The sequence below is a fragment of the Danio rerio genome, chromosome 17 (genome assembly GCF_052040795.2).
Source record: "Danio rerio strain M-AB ecotype USA chromosome 17, GRCz13ab, whole genome shotgun sequence".
NCBI lineage: Eukaryota > Metazoa > Chordata > Actinopteri > Cypriniformes > Danionidae > Danio > Danio rerio.
The window spans coordinates 41,446,130-41,460,241 of NC_141037.1; the positions used below are offsets into that span (position 1 = coordinate 41,446,130).

At 36.5% G+C, this 14,112-nt stretch overlaps 2 protein-coding genes across 6 annotated transcripts; both read right to left on the reverse strand.

The window, feature by feature from the left end:
• Nucleotides 1-522: 522 nt before the first annotated feature.
• On the reverse strand, nucleotides 523-6,639 carry LOC141374998 (serine/threonine-protein kinase pim-3-like). Of its 3 annotated transcripts, none has more exons than XM_087290900.1 (8): nucleotides 6,237-6,639; nucleotides 5,746-5,994; nucleotides 5,546-5,628; nucleotides 5,382-5,432; nucleotides 4,937-5,309; nucleotides 4,633-4,812; nucleotides 2,740-2,827; nucleotides 523-746 (listed from the first exon to the last, which is right to left on the reverse strand). In XM_087290900.1, the coding sequence occupies exons 1-7, from the start codon at nucleotides 6,250-6,252 to the stop codon at nucleotides 2,745-2,747; spliced, it is 1,035 nt and encodes a 344-aa protein (XP_087147026.1). In that variant the 5' UTR covers nucleotides 6,253-6,639; the 3' UTR covers nucleotides 523-746; nucleotides 2,740-2,744. The 3 variants fall into 3 exon arrangements, with proteins under 3 accessions (XP_087147026.1, XP_088507393.1, XP_087147025.1); XM_087290899.1 differs by lacking the exons at nucleotides 523-746; nucleotides 2,740-2,827 and adding exons at nucleotides 4,181-4,367; nucleotides 4,465-4,560 and having other exon boundaries at nucleotides 6,237-6,582; XM_088651267.1 differs by lacking the exon at nucleotides 523-746 and having other exon boundaries at nucleotides 2,642-2,827.
• Nucleotides 6,640-7,329: 690 nt separating this feature from the next.
• On the reverse strand, nucleotides 7,330-13,993 carry LOC141374999 (serine/threonine-protein kinase pim-3-like). 3 transcript variants are annotated; one of them, XM_087290896.1, is made up of 8 exons: nucleotides 13,395-13,770; nucleotides 12,904-13,152; nucleotides 12,704-12,786; nucleotides 12,540-12,590; nucleotides 12,095-12,467; nucleotides 11,791-11,970; nucleotides 9,898-9,985; nucleotides 7,330-7,910 (listed from the first exon to the last, which is right to left on the reverse strand). In XM_087290896.1, the coding sequence occupies exons 1-7, from the start codon at nucleotides 13,408-13,410 to the stop codon at nucleotides 9,903-9,905; spliced, it is 1,035 nt and encodes a 344-aa protein (XP_087147022.1). In that variant the 5' UTR covers nucleotides 13,411-13,770; the 3' UTR covers nucleotides 7,330-7,910; nucleotides 9,898-9,902. The 3 variants fall into 3 exon arrangements, with proteins under 3 accessions (XP_087147022.1, XP_087147021.1, XP_087147020.1); XM_087290894.1 differs by lacking the exons at nucleotides 7,330-7,910; nucleotides 9,898-9,985 and adding exons at nucleotides 10,574-11,525; nucleotides 11,623-11,718 and having other exon boundaries at nucleotides 13,395-13,993; XM_087290895.1 differs by lacking the exon at nucleotides 7,330-7,910 and having other exon boundaries at nucleotides 8,144-9,985; nucleotides 13,395-13,797.
• Nucleotides 13,994-14,112: the final 119 nt, after the last annotated feature.

Genomic DNA, 14,112 nt, shown 5'->3' on the forward strand with positions numbered 1-14,112 from the left:
ATTAATGTTTTCGTTTTTTTGGATGTATGTGAAGGCTTTTTAAGGGACTTTGTGTTCACTCAACGGCTAGAAAGCACAAAAGTTCACCTGCCGAATGAGTTCCCGCGTCTGACCACAAGATGGCGTCCACAGCAGAAAGGTGCAAGTTTATAAATACATTATTTCTGTTTGTATGAATCTAGATAGCTGTTTTCATTACTAATATACAGCTTTCAATAAGCTAATTTACTATCACAAGGTCTGTAATGACAATTAGCTTGTACGTTTGCTAGAATTTTCCTAACCTATCTAGCCTTGTTCATTTATATTAAAACAAAAAAAAAGATTGTATTTTATTCAGAAAAACATCTCTCGTTTGTCATTACGTTTGATGATTTGATGTGATTTGAGCTTCTGAACTTCTGTTAAGGGTGCAAAGTGTGCATTGAAGCGGCCTGATTTTATACACCAGTTTACAGTAGTAAAAATATATCAAAGTTAATTAAAGTAAACATATTAAAGGTAAACAGGTTTCTATTTTTTGAATGTAGTTAAAAACTCTTTATGAAATGAATAATATGATTAATAATATGGTTCATTTCTTATATTGATATACATTTTTTATATTAAATTATCTCTGGGTCATAAATGATTCTGCTTGCAGCCTTCAGTACATCAGCTTTCAGGCTCAGTGCTGTGTTTCTTCTTCTTCTTCTTGGTCTTTACTGACGCTCCTGGTGCAGTGATGTTGCAGTTGCTGTGAAAAGCTAGGCGAGAACACAAACCACAAGTGTTTTTATTCAGGCATGCAACAGACTGAATGTCCTAAAACTGTTTGTGGTCAAGCTGGTGATCTTGCATGCTCAATACACACATCAATGCATGAGATAAACTGTGGTTAGACAAAAACAGAAATAAGAAAAGTAAGAAAATATTTAGTGCACGCTGCAGCTGTAAATGTTGCTTTTATTATTTTCATGACTTGGAATTGATGAGAAACTGAAGATGCAAAAGTCTGATTTATTAAAATACGTACCATGAATCAGAGACATTGTAAACAGCACACAACTGAGGTTTGATTTATTTAAAGAAGAGCAGAGCAATGCAACATATACGAGTGCAACATTCAACATTTAAACCAAATTGTAATAATCATTCAACAAAATTTCCTTTCATAAAGCAAATCCATCTGTTTGTATTTCCTATTATCTTTTAATTTCTACATTAGACCTTCTTTAGTTGTTGAGAAATGACAGTATCCTGTTCACTGATCAGACACTTATAATGAATTTAATGTGTGAAGAGAGTTTAGTGTGGAGTAAATTCAGCACAATGGACAGCTCCCTGCAGTGCTGAACTGACTGAACCACATCTGCAGGAGGAAATGCTACAGAGATGTTTAATTACTGCTGAATAATTACTGAACAATATTGAATATTGAAAATCTAACCCATCAGTAGTGATTACTAATTAAACATTTATTTTATATATAAATTAAGATAAAAGGCGATTACATAAAAAACCTGTTGGGCTTATTCGCTCTAAGACATGCTTTGATAATTATATTTCTTTTAAAGTAATACGGTTTTGTTAATGTTAATAAAAGGAAACACTGAGTTTGTATAATCATTTCTTTTTGTAATCGAACACTCACTTTACAGCTCTTCATCTCTCAGAAAACTCCCTCATTAAACCAATAGTTGCCCTCGCGCACATTAATCAATACACAAGACTAAAGAAAGCCTAATGGAAAATCTGTGCTTTGTGACAATGATCTAAGAGATCTTATCAGATCAGTGAAGTTTATTTTTCAGTTTGGCTGAAGTGAAAACAGTTTTTGATAAAAACAAACAAAAAAATAAGCACATTATTATTAGCCCTGTAAGATTTTTTTTTTTTTTTTTTTTTTGGCTACAGAACCAAGCACTGTTGTCCTATGATTTGCCTAAATTAAACTAACTTTAGTTAACCTAATTAACCCAGTGAGCCTTTAAACTGCACTTTAAGCTGAATACTAGTGTCTTGTAAAATAACTATTAAAATATTGTGTCATGAGTTATTAGAGATTATTTATTTAACATATTATGTTTAAAAATGTGTTGCAAAAGATATTTTCTCAATTAAACCGTGCTGGGGAATTATTTAATCATTCATTACACTCAGAATAATTTATTTCAAGTGTTTATTTCAGTTCATTTTGATGATTATGGATTACAGCTAATATTAGTGTCAATTATAGTTTATCTCTTCATAATATAGCTGTGCTTTAATGATAAGTTTACATGTTTACCTAAAGTTTTATTATTTTAATATTATTTGAATGAATTTTATCGATAATTAATGCAAAGTCCTGCAAATAATTAAGCAACACAATCCTGCAGCCATTGTCCAACTTCAAATACAGAAAAATTGTATATTTAATAAAGTATATTAGTAAAATAAGTGTTTATAATTAGTTTTTAAAGTGTATCTTAGTTTCTAATAATACTTTAAATTAAATTAACAGCAAATTCATTATATTTTGTAAAACGATGATTTATAGTGTATTTAATATTAGAATCTTTAACTTCTGATTTTCCAACCACTTTTAGCAAATTCATCAGTGTTAAACTCATATTTTTCATTATTGTGTGTAATCAGTAAAGATAAAATAAAATGAATATAATAACTAAATATATATTCACTTTAATAATGGCCTGTTGTTCATTTTAGAGCAAGAGTCTCCTTGTGCTGAACGGTTTAACAGCACCTCCACATCACCTGCATCAGAGTGTGTTTTCTGCTGGAATCTGCTGTTCAGTGTGTGTTCGGTGTGTGTTCTCCTCTTCTCCATCTGCGTCTACTGCCTCTGTCAGAAGAAAACTACAGGTCATCAGCTATTCGTAAAAAATGGATATCTCAAATTATAAAATGTAAATTATTCTTATCTTTTGTTAAGTTTCTGTAGGTTCTGGGGCTGAGAACAGACATGTTGAGGTATGAGCACATTTTGAGAATAATTTTAATATATATCATTCGCAATAGTTTAGCAGCAACACAAATTACATCAATATAATATAATATATTTATTTGTTTATTATTTTAATGAAATATATTCTGTTTCAGGCTGGTGATGAAGTGTGTTATGCTTCATTAGACATGCCTTCCACACAGCAACAAAGGCAGAGGAATAAAAGAGCTCAGAGTTCAGACTTCAGTATTTATTCTAATGTCAGAACCAGCAGAATGTAAAGTAGAGTAAACTAAAGTCATTGTTCTTTAGTAGAAATATGATTCAAAAGAGTGTTAATGACAATGTTCTGGCATCTGCATCCTATTTTCATTGATTCTAATATTGTAAGTTTTTAATGATTAAAAATGTAAATACATTTAAGAAAGGTTAAATGTTTTTTCCAAATATTTGACTTGCAGTCTCAGAAAGGACTCAGTGTTGTTTCTGGGTCTCTCAGTTTAATATAATTTAAGCCAATCACATGAGTGCATATGCAGTAGTACTCCCAGCTAAAACTGAAGTTCTTAAACTCTTTTCATGCCACAAAACAAACATCTCCCTGCTACAACAACAGAAATGTAGAATGCAAATGTACATCTAACAGAGCTCTGAACATTCCTAATATTAAAAAAACAAAAAACTAGGTCTTAGATCATCAGATGTGTACACCATTTCAGAGGTTTTACTGCTACTGTGGGCAAATTACCACAACAACTCCACCAAAACTTATATATTATAGATCTATAAGATCATTTAATGGAATAACAACCTAAACAATATTTCATCACACCTTTAGCCTCAGTCAGTAGAGCTGCAATCTTCATTTTAAAACCATTATGAAAACCTCCATTAAGAGGACTTAAATGGATAGTTCACCCCAAAATAACAATTCTGTATCATTAACTCCCTTTCACTTGCTCCAAACCTGTTTGAGTTTCTTTATTCTGTTCAATACAAAAGAAGATATTTTGAAGAAAGCTGAAAAGCTGTACCCATTGACTTGTTTGTTTTTGCTACTATGAAAGTCAACGGTTACAGGTTTTCAGCTTCTTCAAAACATTTTATTTTGTGCAAAACAGAAAACAAGAAACTCTTAAAGATTTGAAACCGCTTGAGCTTGAGTAAACAGTGAGTAAATCTGGATTTCTGTGTGAACTCTCCCTTTATTTGAGCTCTCTCCAGTCACTCTAGGAAGACACTACACCTGGATTATTTGTCTAAATAATACATTTATTATTAAAATCCCTTTTAACATTAAAGTCATCTAAAGCCGTGGCTTAGTGCAGGTAAAGGGGCCCCGGCCCTGGGTGAGTCGGCCATTAGTTTATGCCCACTCCTCATTCTGCAGGTGATCAGGAAGCAGTTCTCTGCACTTCCTGTGTGACTCCTGCTCACCCTACACAAATCATTAAGATCATTAATCCAGACTGACCCTAACAACACAATCAAAGCCATGAGTGCGTCACTCAGATAAGTGTCAAGTCACTGGCCACCTGTTCACTGTAACCAGGGATGGCGCTCAATATCGTCCAAACTGGGCCGATCAGCCGCCGCTGGACTGAGACACCAGCCAATCAGCTGACGGCACTCTGATACACACAACACCGTGTTCAGAAACACAGAGCAACACACTTCTGCTGATCTCTCAGTGAGTCTCTTACCTGTTGACAGAGTTATGGGGAAGGTCAGTTTGCTTCTGGACGTGACCCTCAGTGCACCTCCGAAGGGGAAACGGTTGCACAGGATGTTGAAGAGGGTCACTCCTACTGACCACACCGTAGCTGGACCCGCATGGTAGCGCTGTCTGCAGAACCACTCAGGTGGAGCGTATTGAATAGTTCCTGAGAGACACAAGGAGACACAAACACCCGTTCAAAACACTCCAGCACACACAAATTCCCTTTGGTGGATCATCAAAAGCTCACAAACATCCACAGAGTGTTTCCTTCTGCAACACAAACCCACCTGCGAAGTATTTGTAGGCCGAGCGCTTGAGCAGATCTCCACAGCCGAAGTCCAGCAGCTTGATGTCCTGGGACTCTGTGGAGATCAGCAGGTTCTCTGGCTTGACGTCCCGGTGCAGGACTCCGCGGCTCTCGCAGTGTTTCAGAGCCGCGATCAGCTGCACCAGCACTTTCTTGGCCAGACGCTCATCCAGACAGCCGTTCTCCTCACAGAAGCTCTGGAGGTCTTGGCAGGGATCCGGACGCTCCAGGATCAGGATGTAGCGTCTGGGACGGTCAAACCAGTCAAGCAGCTGCAGGACGTTGGGGCAGGCAGGAGCTGAATTGACGCGGGTCATCAGTGCCACCTCCAGCGGCAGCCGACCCTGACCTTCCTGCAGGACAAACGATTGGATTCAGAACCCAATGAAACATCAAACACAACAACAGGTTCACACTGAACTCACAACTCTCAGTCTCCTCTGTGTCCGCTCTTTAGACACATACTTGATGGCGACCTGTAGACAGATAAAGCATAATAAATCACACCTGCCTGATCCTCACACATCACATTTACTGAGATCAGGATTTCTAAAGGCTGTTTGAATGAAGAGCGGAGAAAACGACTTACTGGCAGTCCATCGGACCTGCGCATCCCAGCGAACACAGAGCCAAATCCACCGTCTCCCAGCAGTGGGCCCTTTGCATACGCGTCTGCAACACAGAGGAGCAGTAGAAATGTGTGTTCAAAGAAAACATGCAGCAGTAGAGAAAACTGCAAAAGAGCATTACTGAAACATCATCATCACTTCTTCAATAAGCCATTCTGACCTCTGCGAGAGCGTTTGAGAGCTCTTCTAGATGAGGTGGACGGACGTTCATCTTCTGGTGTTTGCTGGCTGCCGCTCTGCTGCTTCCTCTTCCTGTTACCCTGATCTGTGGACACAGATTTGGCCAACAGGGAAGGCAGAGGTCCATCAAGCTCTTGGCTCACGGTCTGGGTTTCACCATCACCATCATGTGTCCTGACGTCCTGAACAGCTGCCTGGATGAAAGCAGAACTCCTGGATCTGGAGCGGCCTGAGACAACGACAACAACAACAACAACATATCACGTTTATTATAAGATTATAAGAATTAATCAACAATTAACTTTAGTAGCTGCATCTACAGAGAATAAAAGACATCTGATCACTTATATCGGGGAACAGTTGTGTTGAAATGGGTTCATTTGTACCAGTTTATTTACATCACATTTCCCCAAATATTACACAACATCATATCATGATTGATCATAAACAAATAAAAACTAAAACACTCACTGCGGTTTTCACCCATCTGACAAACTCCTCCAAACTCCAGCAAACCTGAAAACAAGAACAAAGATCAAATATCAATAAAAATGTCAATAAAAACGATAAAAACAAGATCAAAATCAAAATAAACACAACAAAAGAGCAACAAAACGTGTGAAAAGGAATAATTTCAGCTCTGAGCGTCGATCTCCTTGTAAAATAAAAGTCTTCTGTCAGAAATTCTCTGGTCTCCTTGAAGAATCGCAGTATCAGCACAGTAATCCTCAGCAAATGCCTCAGAAATTCGCCTCTCCTCAATCAACAGATAGCGGCGAGTCTCGGTGTTTATATATGGAGTCAAATCATAACACGCGTTGCTATAGCAACCACAATTTGAATCGCCAATCTGAATCACATGAGTAAACGATTCATCTCATCTCAACATATAAATAATAAATAATTAATAATAATAAATAACATAGTTATAATAATAATAATAATAATAATAATAATGAAGTTTAAATCAATTAATTTATAATTCACGAAACTGTAATAATAATGCTAAATGAGCAAGATTGGTTTGACAAGGTTTGACTTTGTAAAATGTACAGCTATTTAGGAATTAATTAAATTAAAATAATAAAATTAACTCATATATTTTCTATTAGTGGCCCAAGCAATGTAAGTGCATGCTGGTTAATTACACGTACAGTGCTAACTGCTCACGTAGATATTAGGAATATAAGTTAAAAAAAGTTTATTATTGTAAATAATAGAAAGTAAATTAAATCGTTTCACCATTTCTATGTCTATGCCTATATTTTACAGTCTATGGTCTACGCACGATTTCAGATCACATGGCCGTTTGTATCATCATCTGGTAGGCTACATGGTTCAGTCATATTTATGTACTTTTCATTTGCTCTTGTTTTCAGATTTAATATTATTAAGTTTTATTAATGTTTTCGTTTTTTTGGATGTATGTGAAGGCTTTTTAAGGGACTTTGTGTTCACTCAACGGCTAGAAAGCACAAAAGTTCACCTGCCGAATGAGTTCCCGCGTCTGACCACAAGATGGCGTCCACAGCAGAAAGGTGCAAGTTTATAAATACATTATTTCTGTTTGTATGAATCTAGATAGCTGTTTTCATTACTAATATACAGCTTTCAATAAGCTAAACTACTATCACAAGGTCTGTAATGACAATTAGCTTGTACGTTTGCTAGAATTTTCCTAACCTATCTAGCCTTGTTCATTTATATTAAAACAAAAAAAAAGATTGTATTTTATTCAGAAAAACATCTCTCGTTTGTCATTACGTTTGATGATTTGATGTGATTTGAGATTCTGAACTTCTGTTAAGGGTGCAAAGTGTGCATTGAAGCGGCCTGATTTTATACACCAGTTTACAGTAGTAAAAATATATCAAAGTTAATTAAAGTAAACATATTAAAGGTAAACAGGTTTCTATTTTTTGAATGTAGTTAAAAACTCTTTATGAAATGAATAATATGATTAATAATATGGTTCATTTCTTATATTGATATACATTTTTTATATTAAATTATCTCTGGGTCATAAATGATTCTGCTTGCAGCCTTCAGTACATCAGCTTTCAGGCTCAGTGCTGTGTTTCTTCTTCTTCTTCTTGGTCTTTACTGACGCTCCTGGTGCAGTGATGTTGCAGTTGCTGTGAAAAGCTAGGCGAGAACACAAACCACAAGTGTTTTTATTCAGGCATGCAACAGACTGAATGTCCTAAAACTGTTTGTGGTCAAGCTGGTGATCTTGCATGCTCAATACACACATCAATGCATGAGATAAACTGTGGTTAGACAAAAACAGAAATAAGAAAAGTAAGAAAATATTTAGTGCACGCTGCAGCTGTAAATGTTGCTTTTATTATTTTCATGACTTGGAATTGATGAGAAACTGAAGATGCAAAAGTCTGATTTATTAAAATACGTACCATGAATCAGAGACAGTGTAAACAGCACACAACTGAGGTTTGATTTATTTAAAGAAGAGCAGAGCAATGCAACATATACGAGTGCAACATTCAACATTTAAACCAAATTGTAATAATCATTCAACAAAATTTCCTTTCATAAAGCAAATCCATCTGTTTGTATTTCCTATTATCTTTTAATTTCTACATTAGACCTTCTTTAGTTGTTGAGAAATGACAGTATCCTGTTCACTGATCAGACACTTATAATGAATTTAATGTGTGAAGAGAGTTTAGTGTGGAGTAAATTCAGCACAATGGACAGCTCCCTGCAGTGCTGAACTGACTGAACCACATCTGCAGGAGGAAATGCTACAGAGATGTTTAATTACTGCTGAATAATTACTGAACAATATTGAATATTGAAAATCTAACCCATCAGTAGTGATTACTAATTAAACATTTATTTTATATATAAATTAAGATAAAAGGCGATTACATAAAAAACCTGTTGGCCTTATTCGCTCTAAGACATGCTTTGATAATTATATTTCTTTTAAAGTAATACGGTTTTGTTAATGTTAATAAAAGGAAACACTGAGTTTGTATAATCATTTCTTTTTGTAATTGAACACTCACTTTACAGCTCTTCATCTCTCAGAAAACTCCCTCATTAAACCAATAGTTGCCCTCGCGCACATTAATCAATACACAAGACTAAAGAAAGCCTAATGGAAAATCTGTGCTTTGTGACAATGATCAAAGAGATCTTATCAGATCAGTGAAGTTTATTTTTCAGTTTGGCTGAAGTGAAAACAGTTTTTGATAAAAACAAACAAAAAAATAAGCACATTATTATTAGCCCTGTAAGATTTTTTTTTTTTTTTTGCCTACAGAACCAAGCACTGTTGTCCTATGATTTGCCTAAATTAAACTAACTTTAGTTAACCTAATTAACCCAGTGAGCCTTTAAACTGCACTTTAAGCTGAATACTAGTGTCTTGTAAAATAACTATTAAAATATTGTGTCATGAGTTATTAGAGATTATTTATTTAACATATTATGTTTAAAAATGTGTTGCAAAAGATATTTTCTCAATTAAACCGTGCTGGGGAATTATTTAATCATTCATGACACTCAGAATAATTTATTTCAAGTGTTTATTTCAGTTCATTTTGATGATTATGGATTACAGCTAATATTAGTGTCAATTATAGTTTATCTCTTCATAATATAGCTGTGCTTTAATGATAAGTTTACATGTTTACCTAAAGTTTTATTATTTTAATATTATTTGAATGAATTTTATCGATAATTAATGCAAAGTCCTGCAAATAATTAAGCAACACAATCCTGCAGCCATAGTCCAACTTCAAATACAGAAAAATTGTATATTTAATAAAGTATATTAGTAAAATAAGTGTTTATAATTAGTTTTTAAAGTGTATCTTAGTTTCTAATAATACTTTAAATTAAATTAACAGCAAATTCATTATATTTTGTAAAACGATGATTTATAGTGTATTTAATATTAGAATCTTTAACTTCTGATTTTCCAACCACTTTTAGCAAATTCATCAGTGTTAAACTCATATTTTTCATTATTGTGTGTAATCAGTAAAGATAAAATAAAATGAATATAATAACTAAATATATATTCACTTTAATAATGGCCTGTTGTTCATTTTAGAGCAAGAGTCTCCTTGTGCTGAACGGTTTAACAGCACCTCCACATCACCTGCATCAGAGTGTGTTTTCTGCTGGAATCTGCTGTTCAGTGTGTGTTCGGTGTGTGTTCTCCTCTTCTCCATCTGCGTCTACTGCCTCTGTCAGAAGAAAACTACAGGTCATCAGCTATTCGTAAAAAATGGATATCTCAAATTATAAAATGTAAATTATTCTTATCTTTTGTTAAGTTTCTGTAGGTTCTGGGGCTGAGAACAGACATGTTGAGGTATGAGCACATTTTGAGAATAATTTTAATATATATCATTCGCAATAGTTTAGCAGCAACACAAATTACATCAATATAATATAATATATTTATTTGTTTATTATTTTAATGAAATATATTCTGTTTCAGGCTGGTGATGAAGTGTGTTATGCTTCATTAGACATGCCTTCCACACAGCAACAAAGGCAGAGGAATAAAAGAGCTCAGAGTTCAGACTTCAGTATTTATTCTAATGTCAGAACCAGCAGAATGTAAAGTAGAGTAAACTAAAGTCATTGTTCTTTAGTAGAAATATGATTCAAAAGAGTGTTAATGACAATGTTCTGGCATCTGCATCCTATTTTCATTGATTCTAATATTGTAAGTTTTTAATGATTAAAAATGTAAATACATTTAAGAAAGGTTAAATGTTTTTTCCAAATATTTGACTTGCAGTCTCAGAAAGGACTCAGTGTTGTTTCTGGGTCTCTCAGTTTAATATAATTTAAGCCAATCACATGAGTGCATATGCAGTAGTACTCCCAGCTAAAACTGAAGTTCTTAAACTCTTTTCATGCCACAAAACAAACATCTCCCTGCTACAACAACAGAAATGTAGAATGCAAATGTACATCTAACAGAGCTCTGAACATTCCTAATATTAAAAAAACAAAAAACTAGGTCTTAGATCATCAGATGTGTACACCATTTCAGAGGTTTTACTGCTACTGTGGGCAAATTACCACAACAACTCCACCAAAACTTATATATTATAGATCTATAAGATCATTTAATGGAATAACAACCTAAACAATATTTCATCACACCTTTAGCCTCAGTCAGTAGAGCTGCAATCTTCATTTTAAAACCATTATGAAAACCTCCATTAAGAGGACTTAAATGGATAGTTCACCCCAAAATAACAATTCTGTATCATTAACTCCCTTTCACTTGCTCCAAACCTGTTTGAGTTTCTTTATTCTGTTCAATACAAAAGAAGATATTTTGAAGAAAGCTGAAAAGCTGTACCCATTGACTTGTTTGTTTTTGCTACTATGAAAGTCAACGGTTACAGGTTTTCAGCTTCTTCAAAACATTTTATTTTGTGCAAAACAGAAAACAAGAAACTCTTAAAGATTTGAAACCGCTTGAGCTTGAGTAAACAGTGAGTAAATCTGGATTTCTGTGTGAACTCTCCCTTTATTTGAGCTCTCTCCAGTCACTCTAGGAAGACACTACACCTGGATTATTTGTCTAAATAATACATTTATTATTAAAATCCCTTTTAACATTAAAGCCATCTAAAGCCGTGGCTTAGTGCAGGTAAAGGGGCCCCGGCCCTGGGTGAGTCGGCCATTAGTTTATGCCCACTCCTCATTCTGCAGGTGATCAGGAAGCAGTTCTCTGCACTTCCTGTGTGACTCCTGCTCACCCTACACAAATCATTAAGATCATTAATCCAGACTGACCCTAACAACACAATCAAAGCCATGAGTGCGTCACTCAGATAAGTGTCAAGTCACTGGCCACCTGTTCACTGTAACCAGGGATGGCGCTCAATATCGTCCAAACTGGGCCGATCAGCCGCCGCTGGACTGAGACACCAGCCAATCAGCTGACGGCACTCTGATACACACAACACCGTGTTCAGAAACACAGAGCAACACACTTCTGCTGATCTCTCAGTGAGTCTCTTACCTGTTGACAGAGTTATGGGGAAGGTCAGTTTGCTTCTGGACGTGACCCTCAGTGCACCTCCGAAGGGGAAACGGTTGCACAGGATGTTGAAGAGGGTCACTCCTACTGACCACACCGTAGCTGGACCCGCATGGTAGCGCTGTCTGCAGAACCACTCAGGTGGAGCGTATTGAATAGTTCCTGAGAGACACAAGGAGACACAAACACCCGTTCAAAACACTCCAGCACACACAAATTCCCTTTGGTGGATCATCAAAAGCTCACAAACATCCACAGAGTGTTTCCTTCTGCAACACAAACCCACCTGCGAAGTATTTGTAGGCCGAGCGCTTGAGCAGATCTCCACAGCCGAAGTCCAGCAGCTTGATGTCCTGGGACTCTGTGGAGATCAGCAGGTTCTCTGGCTTGACGTCCCGGTGCAGGACTCCGCGGCTCTCGCAGTGTTTCAGAGCCGCGATCAGCTGCACCAGCACTTTCTTGGCCAGACGCTCATCCAGACAGCCGTTCTCCTCACAGAAGCTCTGGAGGTCTTGGCAGGGATCCGGACGCTCCAGGATCAGGATGTAGCGTCTGGGACGGTCAAACCAGTCAAGCAGCTGCAGGACGTTGGGGCAGGCAGGAGCTGAATTGACGCGGGTCATCAGTGCCACCTCCAGCGGCAGCCGACCCTGACCTTCCTGCAGGACAAACGATTGGATTCAGAACCCAATGAAACATCAAACACAACAACAGGTTCACACTGAACTCACAACTCTCAGTCTCCTCTGTGTCCGCTCTTTAGACACATACTTGATGGCGACCTGTAGACAGATAAAGCATAATAAATCACACCTGCCTGATCCTCACACATCACATTTACTGAGATCAGGATTTCTAAAGGCTGTTTGAATGAAGAGTGGAGAAAACGACTTACTGGCAGTCCATCGGACCTGCGCATCCCAGCGAACACAGAGCCAAATCCACCGTCTCCCAGCAGTGGGCCCTTTGCATACGCGTCTGCAACACAGAGGAGCAGTAGAAATGTGTGTTCAAAGAAAACATGCAGCAGTAGAGAAAACTGCAAAAGAGCATTACTGAAACATCATCATCACTTCTTCAATAAGCCATTCTGACCTCTGCGAGAGCGTTTGAGAGCTCTTCTAGATGAGGTGGACGGACGTTCATCTTCTGGTGTTTGCTGGCTGCCGCTCTGCCGCTTCCTCTTCCTGTTACCCTGATCTGTGGACACAGATTTGGCCAACAGGGAAGGCAGAGGTCCATCAAGCTCTTGGCTCACGGTCTGGGTTTCACCATCACCATCATGTGTCCTGACGTCCTGAACAGCTGCCTGGATGAAAGCAGAACTCCTGGATCTGGAGCGGCCTGAGACAACGACAACAACAACAACAACATATCACGTTTATTATAAGATTATAAGAATTAATCAACAATTAACTTTAGTAGCTGCATCTACAGAGAATAAAAGACATCTGATCACTTATATCGGGGAACAGTTGTGTTGAAATGGGTTCATTTGTACCAGTTTATTTACATCACATTTCCCCAAATATTACACAACATCATATCATGATTGATCATAAACAAATAAAAACTAAAACACTCACTGCGGTTTTCACCCATCTGACAAACTCCTCCAAACTCCAGCAAACCTGAAAACAAGAACAAAGATCAAATATCAATAAAAATGTCAATAAAAACGATAAAAACAAGATCAAAATCAAAATAAACACAACAAAAGAGCAACAAAACGTGTGAAAAGGAATAATTTCAGCTCTGAGCGTCGATCTCCTTGTAAAATAAAAGTCTTCTGTCAGAAATTCTCTGGTCTCCTTGAAGAATCGCAGTATCAGCACAGTAATCCTCAGCAAATGCCTCAGAAATTCGCCTCTCCTCAATCAACAGATAGCGGCGAGTCTCGGTGTTTATATATGGAGTCAAATCATAACACGCGTTGCTATAGCAACCACAATTTGAATCGCCAATCTGAATCACATGAGTAAACGATTCATCTCATCTCAACATATAAATAATAAATAATTAATAATAATAAATAACATAGTTATAATAATAATAATAATAATAATGAAGTTTAAATCAATTAATTTATAATTCACGAAACTGTAATAATAATGCTAAATGAGCAAGATTGGTTTGACAAGGTTTGACTTTGTAAAATGTACAGCTATTTAGGAATTAATTAAATTAAAATAATAAAATTAACTCATATATTTTCTATTAGTGGCCCAAGCAATGTAAGTGCTTGCTGGTTAATTACACGTACAGTGCTAACTGCTCACGTAGATATTAGGAATATAAGTTAAA

Excerpts from the sequence above, each read along its gene's own strand:
- LOC141374998 (XM_087290899.1), bottom strand. Across the intron at positions 5,629-5,745 it reads TCTCAAACGCTCTCGCAGAG|ACGCGTATGCAAAGGGCCCA; the intron begins GTCAGAATGGCT and ends TCTGTGTTGCAG. Across the intron at positions 4,561-4,632 it reads CCCCATAACTCTGTCAACAG|AGTGCCGTCAGCTGATTGGC; the intron begins GTAAGAGACTCA and ends TGTGTGTATCAG.
- LOC141374999 (XM_087290894.1), bottom strand. Across the intron at positions 12,787-12,903 it reads TCTCAAACGCTCTCGCAGAG|ACGCGTATGCAAAGGGCCCA; the intron begins GTCAGAATGGCT and ends TCTGTGTTGCAG. Across the intron at positions 12,468-12,539 it reads CACAGAGGAGACTGAGAGTT|GAAGGTCAGGGTCGGCTGCC; the intron begins GTGAGTTCAGTG and ends TTTGTCCTGCAG.